The sequence below is a fragment of the Lepisma saccharinum genome, chromosome 14 (genome assembly GCF_977018435.1).
Source record: "Lepisma saccharinum chromosome 14, izLepSacc3.1, whole genome shotgun sequence".
In the NCBI taxonomy this organism is placed as follows: domain Eukaryota; kingdom Metazoa; phylum Arthropoda; class Insecta; order Zygentoma; family Lepismatidae; genus Lepisma; species Lepisma saccharinum.
This window is the reverse complement of record NC_139242.1, coordinates 55,665,849-55,692,110: the sequence shown is the minus strand read 5'-3', so window position 1 is coordinate 55,692,110 and position 26,262 is coordinate 55,665,849. Positions and strand designations below refer to the sequence as shown.

The following is a 26,262-nucleotide window of genomic DNA, read 5'->3' as shown; positions in this document are numbered from 1 at the left end:
AAGTAATAGAAATAACTGGAAAATATAAAAGTTACGATGTGTAACTGAAACTTGCTTTTAGAAAATTAGCAAACTTAAACGTTACATGTAAGACCGTCTTGTTGATTTGCTACAGAAATCTTACTTGTTATAATCCCGTGCCGATATGATTAGAATCCTTCAAATCTTCTGTTCACTGTCCGCAGCGCCAAATTGATAGGGTTCGGGGTGAAGAACTTGGTAATGTGGATTAATAACCAGACGGTAAACAATTAACATATTTAATATTCACTGGACGTTATGTCCGAAACATACAAAATACATTGAACCCATGATATCAAGCATTACACAGAATATATCTGCTTGTGATTTTTTCTTCTTCTTGGCCGTGAAGACCAAGCCTTGTAGCCATATCTGGACCGTATCATCTAGAAGCCATACATCGGTAAGAAGAACAAGAAGGCCAGATTAACATTTGCAAAGGAGTATGTGAGTAAACGTTTGGACTTCTGGGATAAAGTGTTGTTTACGGACGACAGTAAATTATTATCCATAATGATGATAGAATTTTGGTGTGGAGAAAGCCCAATACTGAGCTTGAGCCTCGCAATCCCTTGGCTACAGTTAAACATGAAGGTGGTGGCGTTATGGTCTGGGGCTGTATGTCAGCCTCAGGTGTTGGAGAACTCGTCTTTATTGAAGGAACTATGGATAGATTTGTCTATTTGGATATTCTGAAGAACAATTTGCAGCAGAGTATCGATAATTTGGGTCTTGGAAATGATTTTTACTTCCAGCAGGACAACGACCCTACACATACAGTTGAGATTGTCCGCCTTTGGTTGTTTTATAATACTCCCCACACACTCAAAACTATACTTCGGTCCCCCGACCTTAACCCCATTGAACATCTTTGGAGCCATTTGGAAACCAGACTCCGAAAACATGACATAACAAGCAAGAATAGACTGAAAGAGGTCATTTTGCATGACTGGCACAATATTACATCTGAAATAACCACGCCTCTTGTTCATTCTATGCAAAAGAGACTGACAGCTGTTCTCCATAACAGAGGAATGCATACTAAATTTTGACGACATGGTATTTGTTTCTTTCTTTTCTTCAAAGTGAACTTTTATGTTGGTGTATGAATACTTTTGTCCAGCCAAAGAAGCGGGTATTGAGAATGTTTTGTATTTTATTTTTCTACAAGCAGCATCTGATATTTATTTTTGTTGTCAATATATCGTTTGGTGCATACATGGTAAAGCATTAACAGTTTTGACTTATTGTTTTCCTACCTGCTGAAATTCGTCCTTTCTTCCTTTCAGTTCCACTGTATGATTACTTTTGTCCATCACTGTATGCTGTTATATTTATATTCTTATACCATCTCTCTAAGTATTCATGTAAGAAAAATGCAATATTAATAAATTTACATATTTTAATTAATATGTAATTTGATTATGATGTAATTGTTTTAATTTAAACATTATTATTGTTCTGGGACACTTGGTTTGGACACCCCCCCCCCCCGAAATATATTTCTAGATACGTGCCACAAATGGGGAATGCTCCTGTGCTTTAGCATGGTGACAATCATACAGCTAGGGGATGCTTTGCAAGAATTTTGCTACCTACAAGGATATCATCCACCCCTTACTTCGAGAACTGGATATAACCAAGACGACTCTTGCCAGTAGTGGTTCTACAGAGAAGAAGAATTAATTAACTGACGTTGCAGGAATTTTAAAATGGGAGTTTTTTTCATTTCTTTTTACCAGTTAATCCTTTAAAATTCTTGCCAAGGGAGACATTTAACCTCTATGAAGTCCCTTCTGATAGATCACGAATGTTAGTAATAAATTCTATTTCTCTGATATCCTGGGAGTCTGGATGGGTTCAACCGGTCCGTCGACACCCCATCCCCTGGATTTCAAGTTACAAAAGATCAGATAAGCTTGTCATTTTTATTGTTAACAACAAAAATAAAATTCAGGTAGTTGGTATTCGAAAATAATAACGAAAGTTGAAAACTGTGTTAGATTGAAAAATTCGAGTGTAAAATACAGGTTATGATATTTTTCGTATTCTACCACTTAATCCAAAGAATAATTGTTCCACAGTTTTGAAAATTACAAAAATTAGAGTTTTATGCGAGAAGTCAAACAACAAACTTTATGAGTAAAATTTCCTCCTAGCTCCTGTTCCTTGAACGAGGTGAGCAAAAGTTACAAAAATACAATAACGCATTTATTAACGTGCAACAAACTGTATGAAATGTCAAATATAATGAAACTCTGTTAGATATTCACTCATTTAGTAGATCAAGTTAAGTCTTCCCAAGAATATAATATTATTAACAATAACTGAAATAGAATTGGTTTATTTTTATTACTTTATAATAGTTATTATTGCATAATAATTATTATTATTAATACTTCTACTATTCAAATTTTATAAATGGCCTGACCCCCTACAAAAATTTGTGGTGACGCCCATGTCTGAAATAACCATTTCGGTTGTAAAGCTCACACAATCATTTCTTTAAACATGCACCTTAGTCAATCAAGCAAAGATTGCAACTGTTTCCACATGGGTAAATTAAGCACCAAAATGATCATAAATAGAGCTTTTGGATAAATTTGAGGACGGGTTGGTTGTAATATCCCATTTAACATAGCTTTCTTTGAAAAGAAGATGATGGTAAGACGTGTTAAAGAAAAATGTAACACTGCCTAACAATGATAAAAAAGAAACTGCAACCTCGCCACCTGCCTAAGTAGGCCACTTGGGTAAGTGTTTTATACAGACTACTCAACAGGAAGCAACTCACCTAGGGCAGCAATCAAGACGGCGAGGAAGAAGCACAGAATGTAAACACACTTGGCAATCCTGCTCCTCCCCATCTCCTGCACAAACTGAGGCACCCCACCTGGGACAGGTCAAAAGTTCCTGTGACCTGCGGAAAAGTCACGTGAAGGAAGAATCGCCCTCTGGAACAAAAACAGGGCATTATTCATGCGACGAAGCAGCTCTGCACACGAGCAGAAGGAAAACTGGCAGAGCGCAACATGCAAGGTCTTGCCACAGCTAATAATAGGCGGAAACGTGCTCGTCCCGCCAGTGTTGCCAACCGTAGTAAAATTATCATAACGCATACGATGTGGTAAGTTTGAGGTTGATTGTTTTCGTCACTCATCCTCATCTTCGCGATAAGCCAAAAGTGGCAGAAAAGAAAAAAAACAATTAACAATAAAGCACACGTATTACCAAGCAAACTGTCGCTCATGATCATGCTACAGAGCTTTGTTTTATTCATTGAGAGTTTCAAGAAATGAACCAACAAACAAGACTCTATAACAGCCTCTGCACCAACATACTTAAAAATCTATTCCACACATAGCATGCAAGACAAAAATGAATGGTCATGACAATTTGCCGAACAAAACTTGTGCATCGCACTGTACGAGTGAATACTTGAACAAAAGATCATATTAATATAAATGGTGTGTGTATATACCAGTGTGCGAATTAACGGAGGGGGGGGGGGAATGCCGGAGATTTCCCCCTCACAAACAATTATTTTTATCCCTGCCAGGAATGATTTTATCCCCCCCTCAAAGAAAATGGAATTAAACGTGTGTACAGTATAGCATTTGTTAAATATGTAACAAACACAATTCAAAAAAATCGTCTCTATTATTTGTCCAATCGTCAAAGATTTCCCTACCGAAAAGAATGCAGCCTTGTGGATTAAAGAAGGGCAACAATCTGCAACTGGCCATCCTCACAGAGCCGAGACAACAGCATGCTGTTTTCCACTTAAGTTTTCATGGCATAGTGCTGATATTTTACATGTATTAAAGTGTTTACAAGAAACATGTAGGTAGGTTCAGGCCTCAGGGGTGCCTACAAGGGGAATTCATGACGCGCCTGCGTCATGGGAAATTTTGGCGGGGACAACATTTTATAGTTTAGCTACTAATTCTATCTATCTTCACACAAAAATTGGGGGGGGGGGCGGTCGTTTCGTTTGACTTGTTATTAATTTTTAGTTATGGCTATTATGTACAGTTTTTCTACCTATCTGTGGGTGGTCGCGGCGATGTACTTGAAATGAAACATAACCTCTTATCCTTTACAATCATTTTGGAAAGGGGTCGTTAAAAATAAGGTTCAGTACACTAACAATGGCAGTGAGCATGAGCAGTTTTGCACGTTTTATGTTAGCAAACATGAAAGTGAGCCGTGCTTTTTCTTTCTTTAGTCTTTTATTTTCAACAGCAATGAAAAGTTTCGAATGTCACTCACCTATCGATTGTTGGCATCTCGGCCAGTGGTAAACAATGTCTGGTCTTCTATTTGTGGTAGTTCCTGAGTCGGCTCGGAACTTCCGACATGCGGGCTTGACATTTAATGTTGGATGATTTCAGGAATGATTTGTTTCGTTTACATGTGTTCCTGTGCTACCAACTGACTGGATAATTGTAAAATACTGTCAGTTTTCGTTGTACACAGCCTTTTAAAAATGAAATCAAATTATCGACAATCAAACAAAAATTAATTACTGCGTGTTTATTCAAACTATATTTGTGTGGGGGGTATGATGAACAATTCTTTTGGGGGGGGATTTTGATGAACGACTTTGGGGGGGGGGGATGGACGTTAAGTTTGAAATTGGTCGATAGAAATTCGGTCAAGTTTTCGGCGTTACTAGCTCGATAGCTCTTTTTGTGTATGAATTTAGGTTTTCTTAGATTGTAAATATGCTAAGTGTTTCTAGATTACGTGTAAATGTTATCATAAGATTTAATGACCAAGGTTAGAACCAATGTTCTAAGGTAAGCCTACTTAGAACCGCAAAGCAATAGGTTAGTTTACTTACTGATTGATAAAATGCAGGGTGTCTCATAAGTAATAGCGCAAACTGACACAGGTGAAAGTACACGAAAATAGAAGCAAAAAAGCCTCAGTAAACATGGGTCTGGAAACGAGCCGTTTTCGAGATAATTGCGAATGTGTGATTACAAGCCGCCACTGACTTCTTTGTTTATAAACGTCGTCCTAGTTGGTAAAATGCTAATAATGTGTGCGAATGTGTGGTTAGAAGCCGTCACTAATTGCATTTTGTAAACACCGAGTGCTTTACTCCTTGCGAGTTCCGAGGTTTGCTCTTTGTTTACAAAATAGAACATTTCCGAGAGGTGACGTTGTATGGATACAATCAGTACACACTACACAGTCTAATCGTACTGTGGGAGTCACGTCAGTTGTGCTGTACTGCGTAGTGAAAATTGAACCTTACAGCAACGAAGAGTACATTTTACCAACTAGAACGACGTTTACAAACAATGAAGTCAGTGGCGGCTTGTAATCACACGCGATTATCTCGAAAACGGCTCGTTTGCAGATCCATGTTTACTGAGACCGTTTTTGCTTCTATTATCGTGTAATTTCACCAGTGTCAGTTTGCGCTATTACTTTTGAGACACCCTGTATATGTAAATTTGCATACCTAACAACCACACCTACCTTCTATAATAAGATCACAAATACGCCACTGAGTGACCCCCCCCCCCAAAGCAAAAATCTTAATTCACATAGTGGTGTAAACCCCTGCTTGGAATATGAACCTTCATTTCATTTTGCGGCTCAAAAGTTGTCATTTTATGGCTGCAATCCCTACATATGTACACTAGCATGTGGCTATAATTATTTACATAAGCAGAATGTAAACAAACCAATGAAAGTAATTATTGTCAGACAGTTCTCTATAGTTTCATACTAAACATTTTATCTTCTAAGCATTAAATAAGATGATTTTTCTGCTGAAGTTGTAAGTTACTTAGAAATAAACAGGTAGATTAGCACCCGCAGAAAATTTTCTAAAACGGGGGAGGGGGTTCAAAATCGAGATTGCATCTGCAATATATGCAAGACAGCGTGATGTCTGGTATTAGTAACTGAATTCTCTGTTTCATGGAGATATTCGTTTTTTACATGTATTTATAACCAACCATTAACTTGGCTAATCATATGTTTTAAAAAACAATAGCATCTTTGACATATCAAGAGACTTTCAAACATACAAACATATTAAAAGGGGGGGTTGCTTCGGTACTCCTAAAAAAGAACGCGAAATGATTAAAAATTGCAATAGGACTGACTACTGAAAAAGAAGACATACCCCTCTTATAGTCGTATCGTCCGTTTCGAAAATCCTAGGCGGATGTTTCTGTGACAGAAAAACGATAAGACAAGAATAGAGTAAAGGAGTATATTGAGAGAGGAAATGACAAGAGTAAGAGAGAAGAAATAAGAGAGAGAGAGAGAAAGGTAGAATTAAAGAGATGAATAAGAAAGGAGAAAGAAGGTGCAAGCGTACAGATAAGATGCAGTAAACAAATTACAGAAAGGAAGACAAAAGCAGGAAAAAATAAAGGATGAAGGTAAGAATATGAGAAAAGAAGTAAATAAATGAAGGCAACAGACGATGAAAACGGAAGAAAATAATGCGATACTTGACGAGAAAGGAAGGTAATACGATGTTTGTTTTGTCCGACTGGAATTGAAGGTTCCTACAGAACTCTGCTGTACAGTCACCGTCAAGCCGTTGTGTGTGTTGCCCAACACTACGGCGGTTGTCACGGACACTGCCGGCTTGTAACAATTCCATTGAAAGTCAGTGTATTCCTTACAAGCCGGCATTGTCCGTGACGTACAAGTTGCAATTGAAAATTTGCTTTTGCAACCCACTTATCGCCGTAATGTTAGGCAACACACATAACACCTTGCAGGGGTTATTACAGGTGGCCCTTTTTTCTTACTTTTTTTGATTTTGATTTTAAAATTGTGGGAGCGTCAGCACTTAGGCTATTTTGCTCCCGTCATATTATACGGGGACCAGCCCCTTATCATTGCAAAAAACAACTCTAACGTTGCACAATTAAAAATTTTAAAATGTTCTGACTTCCGTTAAAAGCTGAAGCTGCAAACGGGCACTCAGCACACATAAGGACAAAAAACAGGACAGCGCACACAAAATTATACTGGCCATAGTGCCAGTCGCCAGAGCCTCGTTAGTCTTTAGTCCAGGGTGCACTACGTGGAAGTGAGGTTGACTTTTGGGCGCCTACGTGGAAGGAACCCCTTACACCCTTTTTTTTTCTTACTGTAGTTCACTGAAGTTGTTGCATGTAGTGCAAATCAAGAACGTAACAAATTAACCAAAGACGCTTCGGTTTTGATTGATTGATTAAATTAGGTAAAGTCGATTTTCCTGGCTGCAGGTTCAGGCGCCAGACCCTCGTTAGTCTGCAAAAGGTGGTTTATGGTGTACTTCGTGGAGGGACACTTTAGTAAATTAGGGGAAAAATGTATTTGCTGCATAATGCATGTTAAAGTTCACATGCTACAAAGCCGTAACAAAAAGACACTGTTGAATTTTGCATCCCTCACTTGAAGTAAAAAAAATGTCAATAGGATCACTGTTGCGATAAATCTCTCGATTGGAACCTAAGATCACATTCTTTAAATTTAAATTCAGATCATTGAGTTTGGGTTTGGTCTTAAGTCCACTTTACGCACAGAAAGGCTAATCGGGACTGGACCTGCAGTTTAAAGTGGGATCCGAACCACTATGTGCCTCCACCGTGTATTGAACCCGGGACACATTATTTTTGAGGACATATTAAATATCTACAATATATTAACTGTATGTTATTAACGTGATACGTATTTTGTACTTGTATTCGTGTTTTCTTATGTCGCTTTTCTGCCAATTTTGGCTAATCACGACGATGAGGATGAATGATGATGATAAGATGAAAGTGATGAAGGGACTGGGACTCGAACCCGAGGAACTTCTGTTGCAAAATCGAAAATATTATTAACTGACTTCTGTTAATTAATAGCTGCAGGACTCCTCCCCCCCCTATTTCGATTGAGATGAGATATAGGGGTTGCGCAAAATGTTGTGCTTCTGATAATTTGGTTTACATTCTATACCAACTTATTTGAAGACAGTAAATTGATTTTGTTGCATTGGCGCAATATTTAGGACCGGTATAAATCAGAATAAGAATCCAATAAACTTCCTAATAACGATGTGATCACGGATAGTGTAAATAATAATAGGACAATGGAAAGCAGTAGCGGATCCAGTTGGGAGGGACGAATTTCAGTCAGGTATCCCGTCTAACCGATAATCAATTTTAACCTACAGCTACAGTTGCAGTGTTTAATACTGTTATAAACAATATATGGTTCTGTTAACAGGTACCAACCATGTCCTAGAGATCAGCGGTTATTATTATCATTTTTTGCAAAAATAGTGGTCCAAGGCTACAATAGATTGTTATTTTCACTACCACTACCATTGTCAGGGTATGAAGAGTAAAGTGAACAAACATAGAAACAAAACCCCATTCTCTACAACGGTCTTGGGTTCGATACCCTTTTCAGGCATCTTGCAGAGTGGTTCGGATCAAAATTTAAACTGTAGGTCCAGTTCTGATTGGCCTATAAGGAGAAAAAGTAGTATTAAGTCATTAAAAAGAAAAAAAAAATATGTATCTAAAAATTGGCAGTTGGGAGGGGTGATCGCCCCTATCGCCCTCCTCGTGGACCCGCGCCTGATGGAAAGTTCCATATTGGAGATGTAACAAATTATTATAAAATATTTTGATAACACTCATTCAGTAATTAATTTGTGAGAATTTTTAAGTGTGTAATGATGAAACTTTTTTTTTTAATTACGGGGATTTTTGTCAAGAATTAAATATAATAACAGGCAAATTATTGGGTGGGTTCGAGCCCTACAGGCACATACATACCATAAACTCCTTTCTGATGATCTGTTTGCTTGATTGAGGTTGTGTTTTAAATCCACTTTATGCACAATAAGGCTAACCGGGATTGGACCTATATTTTTAAAGTGGGATCCGAACCACTATGTGGCTCCACCGGGTATCGAACCCGGGGCGGTTCCAAGGCGGCAATGTTACCACTACGCTATCGGGGAGGCCCCTGATGGGCCAGTTTAACCTTTCAGAATGGCTTTTCATTGCATACTTTATGACTTTTAAAGGGTGCTTCATCCAATAGCGATATCCTCCTGTGGGTGTCCTTTTTTTATATTTGCCACTATTAATTAAATAATTATTGAGCCATCACTTAATTTTAGACGTTAAGTGGATTTTTCATCATTTAGTGTTACGCTAATTTAAATTTTAGAGTAATGTTGATTGATAGATTTGCTTTACTTTACTTCGCTTTTTCTGCCACTTTTGGCTAATTTGCGAAGGTGTCATTGATGATCATCACGAATATCCATGTCCAGGCCAGGATTCGAACCCGGGACCCCAGAAAGTAATGTTGAAAGCATTTAACAGTGTCGACAAGCCACAGACAAAATTTGAATGGGCCGTATAGTGATATTATGTGAAATTTGGTTGGCAACACTGACTGCCTCCTGTGACGCAGTGAAATCTTACGTGTATCAGAAGGTGCGATCACCAAACTTTAGACAAAACGTGAAGGAATGGAAGCAGCGTGGTGGCAACAGCATGGAGATTGGTTTCAGTATGTGCCATCCTTACACGAGGTAAGAATTGTGAATTTTGTATTGGGTGGCATGTTTCAAATTACAGTTAGGCTTCGGGACGAAGTGAAAGAAAGATCACTGCGAGAATTCATGCTTCGCCAGGTGTTTGCCACCATTTTGTGGGCGGAGTGTTCAAAGTGAAAGGTGCGTAGGTATGAATCTGTGGGTTGACCTTGACCGCGTTCGGCCATGCAGTGTTTACTGCTGGGGCAAAAGCAAAGTGATGTCCTTTGACGGTTTTTCTTCATGTGCGTGTGTGACGTACTACAATTACAATAACATTTTGGTGCCCAGTTATTTCGCAGCACATTTTACGTATTTTTCAGTGGCGGACCCGTGCATTAATTGTAACAATTGTTTATCCAAAAATATATATTGTGCTCGCGCGAGAACATATGTACATGCACTCTATGCCCAGAGCCTTGAAGTATGAAATGTTTCAGTGTGACGCTATAAAAACCTAGAAAATAACATTGACCATTTGTCAGCTTTTGCAAGAATTTCGATTTTGTCCTCGCATAAATGAATGGTTTGCTTGTGAAGAGACTCCAGAAGTCTGCAATCTGCAATATTTAAAAAATTTAATTTTATAACAATGGATGCAGTCCGTTCTTTTTAATCCCAGTCCAAATTTTATCATGATTGCGAAAATACCCCCTCTTTTTTTTATTAACTCTCATTCAGACATCGATGTTCTTCATTATAAGAACAATCATTGCCAATACGTATCATTTATAAATAAATTATTTTCGAAATGTACAATCATCATGGCTGTTCAGTGGTACTGGTAAAATATAATTAAAGGAAATTTGAAAACATTGTTAATTTGCGGAATCCTGGACTATTCGCATACTTCTGAGAATTGCAGTTTTACGAACAATAAGCACCAAGCTATACGCCGTGTGGGTGTGACAGCCTAAGCTTCTGTATTGCTTATTATTTGTTGGGTCAATGGGGGAGGGAGGTATATCGGCGAGTTGGTTTTTTTCCGTTACTTTGGACAATCATATTGCAACTTCATAATAATTGTACGTCTCGCTGCTAGTAGTCAGATGTAAAATTCCAACAGCATTTCGGATCTTCTCTTTGTTTCACATTTTCGGATCTGTGCCCTCCCCCCCCCCACACACACACACCTAAAGAAACACGGGTTCCGGACTACTCTGTATTGTTGTAAATGCCTTACATACTAGCTGCTACCTTTGGGCGCTATCTCTCTTCTTCAAGGGGGCGTGCGCTTTTAAACGATGTAGGAACAACACCGGCTCCTAAAGACAACGTTGTCAAGCGTTGCTCTGTTGCCATGAGCAAGTTCATGAGCAACACCCGTAAAAAATAATGAAATAGCGTTATCCATTACACTCAGTGGCGTAGCAACATATCGTGAGGCCCTGGGCGAGATTAGTAGGCGAGGCTCCCCCATCCGTTCTTTATATTTGAAATCTCAATGTGAATGGATACAAAACCTTCAAGCATAGGTCAGCAAATTATCATATTTAAATAATAATAATAAATTACTGACGAAAGCGATATTTAATAATTTTACTCACTTTCAAAATGTATTTCTCTGTTTTCCGGGAGGTGAAATCTGAAGCTGTAGGAAGGAAGGAAGAACTAATACAGAGCATTCCCTGACATTCGCTACGAGACTCGGCGGCAAGCTGCCCGACATCAGCGCTTGTCTTTCCCGGTGAACGGGTCAGCGACAGTCGCTAGAGTCGGCTATTAAAATTACAGTTTTCATATTGTGTACTAACCTTGACTACAGAAGGTGTTGAAAATGATGTCCCTTTTCTGCAACACATTCCTGACATCTCCGAAGGAAATTGGCATTTACACGTGCAAGTTCGTCTACTGTAATTCTCCCGATTTTTCGTACAATACTCTCTTTTAACTCACGGAATTGAGTGTGCGGATTGTCTTTGTATACTTTATTACCCCATTTTTCTTTCCACTTTTATTCAGAACTGACCCTGTTACTCTAAACGTTTTTACGAGGTTTAATATAAGCGACTGTCGCGGACCCGTTCACCGGGAAAAAAACCTCTGATGCCGGGCCGCTTGCCGCCGAGTCTCGTAGCGAATGTCAGGGAATGCTCTGTATTATCCATGCACTCCTTGAGCTGAAACCTCACACTTGCTTCGTAGCAGTTGGCAGTGCTTTATATGTTATTATATTATAATATGGAATTCAATGTCAAGAAAACTATGAAAAACAAGACAAAGGTATTTTTATTGAAGAAAAGAAAAATGGGTAAATATCCAAAGAAGCTATCGTGAATTTTTAGTAAATGTTTCACATGAGAAATAGGACAATAATTATTACTTATTCCTGCCTGTATGTTACGCCTGTTTTGGCGTATTCATTCAAATTATAACGTTTAACTAGAATTTAAAACCAGATAAGAACAAAATGTTTTAATTTTCTTGCCTTTTTCATCTTTTTTCTCACTTCTATTTATTACATTTTTCGTATAAGCTCCATGGAACGCGAGAGCCCCTTGAGGCGCGAGGCCCCGGGCGGTCACCCACTTCGCACACCCCTTGGTACGCCACTGATCACACTATCTGTTAGACTGAAAACGCGAAAAGATGGCTAATAAGTAGGACTTAATTGTAAATCACGCATCGAATTGGTGCCCGACCCTGTGGCCGAGTGGTTAGCACATCGCGCTGCGACGCCAAGGGTCCCGGGTTCGAATCCCGGTCGGGCTTGGTTGTTTGTGAATGTCCATTCATCAATTTCATCAGTTCATCACTCATCCCCATCTTCGCAAATTAGCCAAGAGGCACAAAACGCGAAGTAAAATAAACTAAATCAATCAGTCAATCAAAGCATCGAATTGGTGACGTTGTCCCTTTGTGATCAAGGAGTCCCGGGTTCGACACCAGGTGGAGGCACATAGTGTTCCGGATCCGACATTGAACTGTAGGTCCAGTCCCGATTAGTCTATCTGTGCATGACTTGAAACTAAACTCAGTCAAAAATGTTATGGTTTCTTTTCTTTTTTATATGGAATATATAATGATTAAATAACAAATATTTGCTCACGCTCTCTCTCGCTCTCTTTTCCTTTCTTTGACGTTCTATTTTAGGAATACTGGGCCCTAAAGAGGGGGAGGGGGATTATGACACACCAACTTCCCTTGGGCACGCCACTGATTGCTACCCCAAGTGTCGACATCACCGCACGTCACTGTTTACAACGCATTATTTGAGCGGCACTAGATAACACACCCGCTCTGCAGCTGTTGGAAGTCGTCACATGCCCCCATGCGGCTCCCCTATGTGACCCCATTTGACCCTTGTTTGCCGGAGGACGGCGTTACAGTTTCCACGTTCAACAGCGTCTTGTTAGAGGCTACGTATTCATGCTTCGGTGCGTTATGTTGCTGACACGCCTGTTGTTCGGGAACAACTGGAGTGCTCATTTTTCTTGTGCGTATGATAAATCACTGAATTTTTTTTTCAGACCCGTATTGAAAGGGGGCGGTGCCTTCAGGGAAGAGGGCACAGAAAAAGTTGGAAATGACTGGCTCCTTATTGAGCCCATGCTGTTGTCAGTCTATAAAGAAATAGATTTAGTAACTTTTTTTGTTCACTCAGGAAGTCAATATACTCGTTACCAATGGTATTTGACGGTTGCTACTTTTGACGTTCGGTGGCGTTGGTGACTGGGGAACCATTTATACGTATAATTTCCCGATGATTTAAAATAGTAGTTACTGGAAATTTTATATGCTAAATGCCGGCCTCCGTAGCGGAGTGGTTAACACATGGCGTTGCGACGCCAAGAGTCCCGGGTTCGAATTCCGGCCTGGGCATGGGTGCTATTTATGAGTGTTCATCATATCATCACTCATCCTCATCTTCGCGATTAGCCAAAAGCGGCAGAAAAGCGAAGTAAAATAAAACCAATCAACGTATAGGCTAAACACCACGCTACTTACTGCCAGTGTGCAAATTTGCACATGCGCGTGCGCAGACCCTCTCATTAGGAGGGCAAGAGCCTTGATGAAAGTTCAGTTGGCAAAGAAAAACCTAATTTTATCTCGCTGTTTAAGCATGGATGGGTGTGTGTGTATATATATATATCCCCCATATATGTAGGTACATATACATATACATACATAATCAATTCATCCGCCCCACAACAAACCAACAGCAAAAATCATATAAATATGATATGATATAAATATGCCCCATGGAAAAATACCTTGCTTGTCCCTCCGTGGAAATAATCTACGGACGTCCTAGTGCGCACGCCTATGTACACATGTATCTTTTTCTAAATGTTTCTGTTTCTGAATGTATGATCAATGGGGTGTAGGTTTAAGGCGGGGTGTTTATACAAAAATATTGTAGGATACGCACAGCCCAAGGACTTGTATCTTAAATATCAATAGAGATCATATCATATGAAACTTTTGGTTAGAGGTTCTCCACTCAGGTGTAAACGGAAAATTCACTTTATTTTTGAGAGAAGATAAATGCCTATTGTTATTTTTATTAGTATTATTATTGGCAGTAAACCTACCATGAATCACTTTTCATCACGCATACATCCTATCTTTGCCGAGAATTCATGATCTAATCTGATCGTTTTAATGTTCCACCTATTGTTACTGTATTAGCCATTGTATTGTTTACAGAGAAAAGTAACAGTTTTAAATAAAATTGACAGTTATTGTATCTTTACATGTGAATCACCAAGCATAGGCGTAACTTAGTAGAGGCAGGGGCCCTCTAGGTTTATTAAAGTTTACGAGTTACGAGAACAAAACAAGTTCAGCACATGTATCGTAAGGAAACAAAGAGCAAGGTGTTTCGGTACACTTCACACTCACTTTGTTCCACCATCATGAGACTCCTAACGACATCTATCGGTCTCATGACGAAGTTACCCCGTTTGACGGTATATTTTGTTTTGTTATTGGTGTTTATCTGTTAGTGGTCTCATGAAGATGATGATGAAGAACAAGAAGAGAGAGAGAGAAAGAGAGAGAGAGAGAGAGAGAAAGAGAGAGAGAGAGAGAGAGAGAGAGAGAGAGAGAACGAAAATTCTCCCACGTAAAATTTTGGTTTGGGGAGGATTTTTAGGACAAAGTTGCTGGTAAGGGTAAATCCCCTGTCCTTCCCCCGAGTGTTTCGCACCCTGAATAACAAAAACATTAAAATATTGGAAGTTACACAATGACTACACTTGTACGCTACTGGATTGCACCTTTATGAATATGACTGAATAAAACGTACACCAATTTTCACACCGTGTCGCACCAAAACCGCCCAGGCAACATTATCTCGATACTTGCTTTCGTAAGCATGAATATGATGAATCTGTACCATACAGATAACCTTGTTGACCAAGATTTCCTCTTTACATAAGGTTCCATCACATGACTTGAATCTGGCGTCAATTCTCTGGTTGGTTGTGTTGTCTGCCAGGAATCTGAGGTTCGAAACTTGTCCAAGGCTTGTATCATCATGTACCATCTATTTCGTCCGCATCGACGCGATTAACCCCCAGGTGATAGAGAAGCTACGTAAAATAACAGAAATAGAAATAGTGTTGTCTAAGGTTGCAGAAGTAATGCCTAGAGGAAAATTGTGCCATTCTGATGACATATTGACTTGTAGACTGTTGTTTCTGAACTCCAACTCTCTTTGGCTTTCTGCAGGTGTACTAGCGTGGATTCCCTCGGTTAGCATAGTGGCTAACGCTGTAATTAAGAGGTTCGTGTTCCAGTGGAGACATATTGTACAGTATTTCGGACCCAACTTTAAACTGTAGGTCCAGGTTCGATTAGGCTACAGAAGGTCGTTTCACGTCCATGGTAACAAAGTTAGAACCCACCTCACCTTAAGAAAAACCGTGACGCCATCAGCGGTGGTGCTCCACGTGATACCCCTGTCTTGCAGCAATGGCCCTGCAGTGGAGTTTCCATTGGAGGAGACTGCGTTGAAGAACGCATTGGTCCAAACGATCCCATTCCTCCTGACAAGCTTTCCAAAGACCCTCAATTGTGCGGGGCCGTCTGGTTCCCAAAGCTTGTTTCAACAACGGAAACCCACAGAAATCCATGAGAGAGGCATCGGGCGATTTCACAGGATTGTCTGTAAAGGGGATTGCATGAATGCACGTTTCACCTGCCATCCGATCCATGTACAGTCATGGACATAAGTATTCATACAAAGACATTGTCTGAATGAAACATGTTATTATACAAAGAAGACCGTAAAGGCAAGTCAAGTCTGTAGCACATATGCTCCATTGGAATGGCAAGAATAGAAACGCAAAGCAATTATGTGCATACAATTGAAATTGTCGTGAGAAATGTGGATAATCCTTAGATAAACTGCTTTCTGGATGGTCATAAGTATTCATACGCCAGGTTATAACCCCCCAAAAAAGTTCGTGAAACAACCGTTTCCATCATTCAGTGCCAGATATGTGTTTACTGCACTTGCACCTGTGTAAGGAAGTGGTTGGTTTGGTGTTGGCGTGCTGCAGGAAGTCAAATGGGCCGCAAAGGGAAGGAAACCACGATCGAAGAGAGGAAAATTATGATATCATTATACCACAATAAGAAATCATATTCTGAAATCGCAGACATAGTTGGGAGAAGTCGTGCGACTGTGCAAAGTGTCATCAAACGATATAAAGACACAAAAGTGCTGGTAAATAGGGAAAGCGTTGGTCGTCCTCAGAAACTTACTTCGAGAGAGAAACAAAGACTGTTGAGAATGATCAAGAAAAACCCAAAATTAACATCGTCAGCAGTGTCGGCACATGTTCATGAACACTTGGGAAAACAAGTGTCCTCAAGGCTTTTCAACCGAGCAGGGTACAGAGCTAGGGTACCTAGAAGGAAGCCATACATCAGTAAGAAGAACAAGAAGGCCAGATTAACATTTTCAAAGGAGTATGTGAGTAAAAGTTTGGACTTCTGGGATAAAGTGCTGTTTACGGACGAGAGTATATTTAATATTATCCATAGTGATGGTAGAATTTTGGTGTGGAGAAAGCCCAATACTGAGCTTGAGTCTCGAAATCTCTTGGCCACAGTTAAACGTGGAGGTGGTGGCGTTATAGTCTGGGGCTGTATGTCAGCCTCAGGTGTTGGAGAACTCGTCTTTATTGAGGGAACTATGGACAGATTTGTCTATTTGGATATTCTGAAGAACAATTTGCAGCAGAGTATCGATCATTTGGGTCTTGGGAATGATTTTTTACTTCCAGAAGGACAACGACCCTAAACATACAGCTGAGATTGTCCGCCTTTGGTTTTTATATAATACTCCCCACACACTCAAAACTCCACTTCGGTCCCCCGACCTTAACCCCATTGAACATCTTTGGAACCATTTGGAAACCAGACTCCGAAAACATGACATAACAAGCAAGAATAGACTGAAAGAGGTCATTTTGCATGAGTGGCACAATATTACATCTGAAATAACCACGCCTCTTGTTCATTCTATGCAAAAGAGACTTGACAGCTATTCTCCATAACAGAAGAATGCATACTAAATTATGACGACATGGTATTTGTTTCTTTCTTTTCTTCAAAGTGAACTTTTATGTTGGTGTATGAATACTTTTGTCCAGCCAAAGAAGCGGGTATTGAGAATGTTTTGTATTTTATTTTTCTACAAGCAGCATCTGTTATTAATTTTTGTTGTCAATATATCGTTTGGTGCATACATGGTAAAGCATTAACAGTTTTGACTTCCTTATTGTATTCCTAGCTGCTGCAATTCGTCCTTTCTTCCTATCAGTTCCACTGTATGATTACTTTTGTCCATCACTGTATGCCTGCGTGGACTTGGCCGTATGACTGGGTGCCTTGTTCTGGTGGATGACAACGCGAGAAGTGTCGCTGCCATAGAGAGAAGGGATTTCATGTCTGTAAAGTGGATCCAAAATATTCGTCTGGAAATAGGCTGCATTTATTTTAGCCTTTTTGTCCACTCTGCGCAGTGGAAGTTTGCCGTTATGGCAGTAACCACCAACAACCATGAACCCATGTGAAAAACTTTCAGCATATTCACGTACCCACTCAGATCGACCTATTGCATCACGTGGACGAAAGTAGATGGCCCTTTTTTATCACATCCCGACAGATACACCCATGCTTCATCCCGGGACACCACATACTTCCAGCGGTCCCCAGCCAGATAGCGTTCGTAGAGCTTCCGACTGTTGGTCTTCCTCTCCTGGACATGTGAGGCAGACCGCTTATGAACTTGAGCCTTGTGCTTCCGCACAAGATGTAAATCTTGGGCTATGATGCGATTTATAGTTGCAGGGGAACATTGCACTGCCTGTGCAATCGCTCTTTGCGTTGCAGGGTTTTCACGTCGCACCAAGGATCTCACTTTCCGCACAACATGGGGGGAACGCTTGGGCTTCCGATATGTCCGAGGCCCACTTTGACTGGTTCCAGAAACAGGTACGGTGCAAGCTTTATGGCGATTCAACACTGCGTTGATGCCCTTCTTTGACACATGGAAGGCTTTCGTCTGGCACTGTTTAATTATCTGGCTATAACTATAACCAACGTCGGAAAGGGCACAGATGTACCCCTCCGAAAAGACTGAAATTTTCGGTGCCATATAAACACTCACTCACACACCAACCGTCTTCTTTGCAAGTCAGCACACAGTACTTTCGTCCTATCGGCTCTGGCTGCTCTGTTCTGTGCTGCTCCCTGGTGATCGAAATCGTTACCATCGACGTGAAACAACCTTCTGTATGTGAGCATAAGGTAGACTTCAACTATTTTGTACGAGCCTGAGAAAAGGGGGACATGAAATACTGGAAAGGTAAAGTTCCATGTATGTAACACCGTGCCATGTAGACACATTCAGGGGATGTAGGTGTAGGGCCGACACGGTGATGCGATCAGCCACCTTTACCCCCCAAGGTTTGCCCCAGGTACCCATTGATTTGAGGCTGGATGCAGTGGCGACTCATGGCTCTTTCGGAGTGTAGGAAGAAGTTATAGTAAACCGAAGAAGGTTTGAAAAATGGGTTCAATTACATTCTCACGTCTTGCTTGTACTACCCATTGCATTTAGAATATTAGCTGCAGGCCCATGCTCAAGGTGAGGCAAGGGGCCCTTGCTCCTCACTTTGAACTACGAAGTATTTAAATGTGAACCTATAAAAATCGACAAACATTGACGATATTTCAGATTTTGCAAGAATTAATATTTTCTTCCCCCCTCCCTGTCGTGTGGATTGACGATAATAAAAAGTGTTGCTTAAACTTCGAAATTACGCTAAATGTGGTAGAATTTATTATAAATTATTATTTTTCGGATAATTGTAATTCTGCATCTGTTTTTCTAGAGTTCTGAATCTGCTTTACTTATTTTTAACAGTTATGTAATAGTGTAAATTTCCTCCCAAAATGGTTTAAAATGGTGCAACAAACGACATGGGTTCAACATCGAACATAAAAAGGTTTGAGAAAATTGTTTACCCCCAGCTTTCTACCGATTTCCTACCATAAAATCTCCTGACGAACTAAATCGGACAGGATGAAGAAAAGATGAAGGATGGATTGTGACATGGTTGTATACAAGCTTTCCGCTGGATCGGCATACTCCCTTTCGTTTGAAACATGTCCGCTGGTGAAGTAGAAATAAGATTTGGACATAATTTTATTTTTATTTCCTGAAAACATATTCCTTTGAATTCGATTTCCCTCTCCCAGGGATTGGCGTTTGCAGATTATTCTAGAAACGGTGCTAAGTGCCAACAAAGCCCAAATTGTGCTTGGTTTAGTAACATTTTGTTGGGGTTGGCATCGCTGATTGAGGAAAGTCTTGCTGGTTCCTCGATCCTCGCCGATCTTCGTAACCTTTCCCTACTCCCTTGCACTGCCCCTTCCACCCCCACCCATCTGTCTGTAGGATAACCGCCGAGATTCCTCAACAAGCGGCAGAGAAGCCCGTGTCCATTGTCTTTGGACTGCTACTGGGGCGAGCGAGAGAAGTCAACTCTTGACAGTAGCTAACCTAGGCAATTGTGCATACATGGCGCTCATAATTTTATAACACGCATTAAATTCCTAAAAAGTAGAGAACTGGAAATAAGTAAGAATGAACTGTAGGAAGTTCCTCACTTCTCCTACATGGAGGAATCGCTCCTGGCTGGATGAGCCCCAGTGCCGCTTCTTATGCGGGGACAAGGCCGGAAAAATCCCGACCTTAGCTTACCCACTCCGGGAATCCAACCCGAGTCCACCTTGTGGCAGTCAGACGCCCTACCGAATAGACCACCCCGGCTCTGTATGAAATACTGGAGATATTAATATTTACTTTCCATCTATACTGTTAGAAGTTTACAATATTGTACAGTTGAAATTTAAACAGTCTTCCTTTTAATTTACAAAAACAGAACTTATATTTCAAGTGTTCACTTTTGTTCCAGTGGCGTAAATAAACAAATAAGTTATTAATATATTTGAAAATGGCGAAACGACGAATTAATTCTAATTTTGTTGAAATGGTGTAGTGTGGTATGACTAGCTTAGGCGTTACAAACTATGTCGCCCCAAATAATTCAAATGTTATGGTTCTTGAGTTGAGTAAGTTCAGTTGTAAGTCCACTTTATGCACAGCTAATAGGGCCTAGACCTACAGTTTAAAGTTAAATCCAAACCACCGTGTGCCTCCCCCTTAGGCCAGTGTAAAAGGTTAAATGAATGTACAATACTGTTATAAGTTTACAGTATTCTACAGTTCAAATTTAAACAATCTTCCTGTTAATTTACAAAAAACAGGACGCAACCATTTTGTAATTAAATTGGAATATTTTACGGCCATTTGTCCAATCAACTTTTTACAGTGTACGGCAGCCGTTCAATCGTTCAAAAATCCAAATCCATTAAAAAAGTGTAAGCTGCCCAGACTTAAAGAGCGTCAGGTGAATGGACTTTAATTCAAATACCGACAAAATTGCTTTAAGCAGTTGGTTTATTGCGAGATACGTTTGACTTATAGGCTATTATTGCGGTAAAAGGTTTAGGAAAATGGACATTCACAACATCTTTCATTGTTTGAAATAGCTGTAAGTGTTTGATTTGAGCATGCAATTAAGTTAACTACGTTTTTATTGATTCACGCCTGTGGCACCACTTTAACAGATGAGTGTTTTCCACTGGCAACTTTCAAAATCAATATAAATGATTTTCGTCCCCCTTCTGACCATTTTCTTGTTAATAATAGATGTCTTTTCAATTTGTGTTTCGAACTAAACGTTAACTGTGATATAAGGTACGATAGTGTTTGGAAAAATTAAGAATTCGATGGACGTAATGTTAAGAGGACATTAACGACGTGTGTGTGTGTTTGTGTGTGTGTGTGGTGTGTGTGTGTGTGTGTGTGTACGTACGTACATGCAGGTTGGGGAATGGATGTCAATCAATGGTTGTTGTTGTTAGTGTCAGAACTTCAGAAGCCGTGAAATCTATGCAGCGTTAATGACTTGCCTGCATAAGGATGTCCAACTTTAACCCCACTAAAGAGGAATATATTGACAAACCATTTCAAATCATAAATTATTGAATGTGGAACTTTACATCATAAGACAATTTAAGTCATAAATCACCCATGCAATAAGAGATCCTGATTTTTATCTCCTTTTTTGTAATTATTAATCCTAATTCCATTTATGCCTATTTTCATTTAGCAACAACGCTCCTCATTTTTTTTTTCATTTAAAGTGTTCACTATTGTCTCTACAGTATGCAGAATCAACAAGACAATCTGTTATTCAGATACAGCCCGTTCACTTTAGACAGCACTATTGTACTGAAAGTTGTTTTATAGTAGCTACGGGAAGGAGGTTTGGACTTTAGTCTTTATCGTGGAAATTGTATACCGGCCAGTATCTTTATCGACGTGAAAGTCCTTCCTTTTCATTCCTGATATCACTCTTCAAAGCTTCAAGTTGCCTCCAACTTGTCAGCGTCGGTTTGTTTCGATTTTTTTTCTTACAACATCGAAAAGTTTGTATATGTGACCAAAAATATGGCTTCAAGAGTAAATACAGTAATGCCGTGCAAATTTTCACATTCTGATGTTCGCTGAACGTGCCTCAATCGGGTATACCCAAGAGCACCACCAATAAATTGACCTTTGAAAAAGCTGAAATTGTGTCTTGTTTTATCAAACTGAAATTCACAATCCCAAGATGGACTGTTTTATTGCAGTTTAAGGGTGGTTATCGGGTTTTCTCTCTCCGGAAACATATTTTTTGGCTATTATTTTTGTTGATTAAATAATTTACTAAACCTGTGAAATTCTGATCTATTGTTGTACTACTCCTAGTAGAGTTGTGTAACGTTTGTAACCTATCGCTCGCACACCTTGGTACGGTTGAAGTTACATCAGGTTCTGCACTCGATGCACAGAACCATGTTTGGGTCGTCCCAGGTTATGAAACATGCAAGCAAACTGCAAGCTAAGTTATAAACAAACTTCGTGCCTCTAAAAAGTACGTAAAATGTTCCTTTGAACATTTCCGAGTCAGAAAAGAATAGGCGATGAATGTTAACCATATATTACTAGAATTGAATTGGTGTTTTAAGTCCACTTTATGCACAGTAAGGCTAATCGGGACTGGACCTACGGTTTAAAGTGCCTCCACCGGGTATCGAACCCGGGAGCCCTTGATTACAAGGCGACGACGCTACCACTGCGCCATCGGGGACGGGGAGGCCCCCATATATATTACTACAGAGCATTCCCTGACATTCGCTACGAGACTCGGCGGCAAGCTGCCCGGCATCAGCGCTTGTCTTTCCCGGTGAACGGGTCCGCGACAGTCGCTAGAGTCAGCTATTAAAATTACAGTTTTCATATTGTGTACTAACCTTGACTAGAGAAGGTGTTGAAAATGATGCCCCTCTGCTGCAACACATTCCTGGCATCTCCGAAGGAAATTGACATTTGCACGTGCAAGTTCGTCTACTGTAATTCTCCCGATTTCTCGTGCAATATTTTCTTTTAACTCACGGATGGTGTGCGGATTGTCTTCGTATACTTTATTTTTTTAGATTTCCCCATTTTTCTTTTCACTTTTATTCAGAACTGACCCTGTTACTCTAAACTTTTTACGAGGTTTATTATAGTGGTCCTATGTGGAACGGGAACACCAGGAAATTTCGTTGCAAAACGTCGTCGCACTTCTCCACAATTCCTCTTTCCGAAGTAACACTCGACAATATAAATCCTTTGTTGTAATGTAAACTTTTGTGGTGCCATATTAAGCCTCAATCTTCAACACACGGACACGACACAACACAACTTCCGAGGGAGGATTATACTGGCGTCAGTCTGCAACGTCAACAGAAAGGGAAAGAGAGCGAAGGCAGGGAGAGCGAAAAAACAGACTGTAGCGTGAGACTGTCGCGGACCCGTTCACCGGGAAAGACAAGCTCTGATGCCGGGCCGCTTGCCGCCGAGTCTCGTAGCGAATGTCAGGGAGTGCTCTGTAGAAGTACAACGTGCTACGGAGTCCTAGGTCACAGGTTCGAACCATATAGCTACAGCTTGGATGTATTAATGCGCTTGTCAAATTCATTATTCATTCACACCGTCGTAAAGAAGTAGATAGGAACAGAATGATGCGCTAGTGGTAGGGTCACTTTGGTATTTTTTACGGCTGCAGCTTGACCAGTGGTCAAGATGTAAGCTTTTTCATCTCTTGCTTGCTTGCTTGGTTTCATTAATGGCCTTCACCGCTTTTTCATCTCCCATTAGATGTTAAAAATAGAACACAGGTTCATTTTGTTTTCTTTCTCTTTTTTGAGGAAATAAACTGCTTCCACGTAGTGGAAACTTCAGTGAAGTAAATATATTGAACATTCATATTTTGAAGTCTTCTAAAAAAAAAGCGAGAGAAGAAAAAAAAGCGAGAGAAGAAAGGAAAAGTTTTTCTGCAACACAGTCGCACAGTTTACTCACCTGTAATATTCGAGCTAGTCGTTCACTTGGCACAACTCGACACATACTACCGAGCTAGCCAGAAGCGTGCGAGGTTTTCATTCCTATCTCTCAATCTCGTTTCGGTGGCTAAAAAAACGAGGAAGAAAATCAAGATAGCAGGTGACTATCGATTATTCTTCAAAGACTTTTCAACATGTTTGTTCTAGTCCACCCCTTCTAGCTGGAAAGTCGTCTTGGTGCGTTGCGTAAAAGACAATATTTTGTTGTTTCCGAACGCGACTTAATAAAATGGGGCCGTGTAGCGGCTGGGCATGAATTCGATCCCGATTTTCTTTCACCAATTCTCTGCATTCTTGCACGCCATTTCATGCAGGCGTTTTTTCTTGCATACAATACTGCAGTTTGGGAGTTCAAAGCGCTTGCGTGGTCAGCCAAGTTCGATTTTGTTTTGTTTCATCAAGCACCTCGGAACTAATCATACTTCTGGCGTAGTCAATTGATCAACCCTCACCGCACACGTGCTTGAAGCTTCGGGTGAGGCACGTCAGATTCGCAGGTTATGGATGTGTGTTTCGTAATCTTTCGAGTTGACTGCATACGTCAGGGTGCTTGAGGTACGTTTCCCTCCTTCTGTAATATGTGTGTGTGTTCTTCACAGAGCTATTAGACTTAGAAGCACGTGCCTGAAGTTTTACAAAGTTGTAGCAAAGCTGTTGTGGGTATTTCAACACTTACGTATATTCATTGTGTCCATTGAACTTGTTGCTCTCTCAAAATGAAATGCACGTTATGGGGGACGGGAATCAGTGGCGTAGAACTCACCGCACCTCCCGAGGTGAAGGGCACCGCAACGTTCTCTACTTGATCTTGGACATTTTATAAAGTCTCGGAAATCCAACAGATAGTGTCGTTTATGTGGAAAAACTAAATTTGCGAAACATATGTCAGATGTTTGTGTGATTGTGAATGCACGAAATAACTTTATTTTTTCGGGATGAAATTATTAAATTCAGTGCGGTTTAACGCCACAATTCTAATTGGAAATTGTTTGGGGGCGAAAACTGCATAGAATGACTCGTTCATGTTGACTGTCGATGAACTTAAAAGATACATCAACAATCGGAATTTCATTATACTCTAAACGTCAATTGGCACTACAAATAAAGGTACACTCACCTCACTTAACTCCGGCGGTTTGTTTCTTTTATATAGAATATTTGCAGAAGATTCAATTCGACTTACAAGTGTATCAATATGCGCTGTATAAAACACACCTTATTACTAACTTCGTTGACCCTGTATCCTTGACCCCCCTGTCCCCCTCGTAAAATGAAATATATTTAGTATGGTTAAGGTTTATTAAGATTATGTTCTTTATGAATGTTTTCCGTTGTTTTTAGTTCACACACATTCGTTATTGTGAAGTAAAGTAAGTCGTTATTGTGAAGTAAAGTAAGTCTGCGATAATAATGTGGGGCCTACTGGTCCAGCCACAAAGGCCCGGCCAACATGACATGTCAGGGTGTCTGCCAGTCACAGGGGTGCCCATCCCCCCAAGACCCTGGACGCAGTCCCCCCCCCAAATTCGTTCAACATAATCCCCCCAAAAATATTTTGATTAATATATTGTAACTAATTTTAATTTTAATGCAATAGCCTGTGAAGTGGTCCACAGTTTTATCTTAAAATGTTGTAAATTTTAGACACTCAGAAAGCTAGCACGTTGATTAGTTAGATAGTTTGAAATGCCAGAAAATAAATTATGTATAAAGTGTTTTTCGACGGGGAATAAATGTTGAAAAGCCCGCCACTGGCATACTCGGAGGGGCTGGAATTGAAAAGGTAGATATTATAGCTGCGTTCTGGGAGACGGGATACAGTATAAAATATTTCGTAAATATCATTTTTTACCTTAGTTTTTAAAAGTCGTTCAAAGACAAAAATGATAATCGGGGGTCGTTTTAAGGGGAGCTTGCTTCTATCATTTTCCCCTTTCCCGAGCTCTACAGCTTTCATTTGAAAACATTAATTTTCTAAAAAAATTAGGAGCTGCAGCACCAGCAGCTTCCCCGTCTTCAAACCCTGTGTATGCCAGTGGAGCACACTAAATATTCGTACTGCAGTTGTCTTAACCAAAATTGTTTTGTTCGTGTGACTGATTCAATTACTGTGTCATACAGAGCCCCGTAGACTGGTACCTATTGCAACAAATTTACCTCCTAAGCTTAGAGTATTTCATGGTCAAAATTTTGTGGATTGTATCTAAAGTGCAAAATTAACTTCCTGCGACAAGTTGCGTTATATATTTTTCTGTTGTATCGGGTTATTTTTAAACCCTTGCTATGTAGTATATTTAGTAAAATTGTTACAGTATAGGGAATAGACAATACAAGGACAACATCGTTAAAATGATGGACCTGCAGGAAGAAATCGCACGGGCAAAGTCCTGTGAACAGGCTGGATAGGGAATACATTCGAAGCAAAAATGGTGGAATTTCCTGTTGAAGAAGCACTTTTTGGGCTGCTGGGAAAGTGATCTATTCACCTCATGAACTGCGGTATCATATCCTGAAAAATTACTTGCAAGCGAAGCGAGGAGGAAATTTTTTTTATGTCTATTTCTTTTGCAAACTTGCAAGAATGTTAATTTAATTTAATTTGGCGTCCATTTTTCACAACACGCCAAAAACGAAAAGAGTGCATCACTAAGAAA

The 26,262-nt window shown here is 40.0% G+C and overlaps 2 protein-coding genes across 6 annotated transcripts in view; one reads left to right on the top strand and one right to left on the bottom strand.

The window, feature by feature from the left end:
* LOC145998910 (uncharacterized) overlaps nt 1–23,646 on the bottom strand; it is a 45,637-nt gene extending 21,991 nt beyond the window's left edge. Inside the window, exons 1-2 of one of the 2 annotated variants that reach the window (XM_083135665.1) lie at nt 23,568–23,646; nt 2,816–2,975 (exon numbers count right to left, since the gene is read on the bottom strand). In XM_083135665.1, coding sequence (XP_082991791.1) covers nt 2,816–2,888 — 73 coding nt within the window. In that variant the 5' untranslated portion in view covers nt 2,889–2,975; nt 23,568–23,646. Of the gene's footprint in view, nt 1–2,815; nt 3,038–23,567 lie in introns of those variants that run through there. The other variant, XM_083135664.1, reaches the window with a different exon arrangement.
* Nucleotides 9,494–26,262, top strand: part of LOC145998909 (uncharacterized) — a 48,360-nt gene continuing 31,591 nt past the window's right edge. For 2 of the 4 annotated variants that reach the window (XM_083135662.1, XM_083135661.1), the window contains exon 1: nt 9,494–9,586. The gene's annotated coding sequence lies outside the window, so the exon portion shown is untranslated. Of the gene's footprint in view, nt 9,587–24,020; nt 24,164–26,262 lie in introns of those variants that run through there. The other 2 variants (XM_083135663.1, XM_083135660.1) reach the window with 1 other exon arrangement.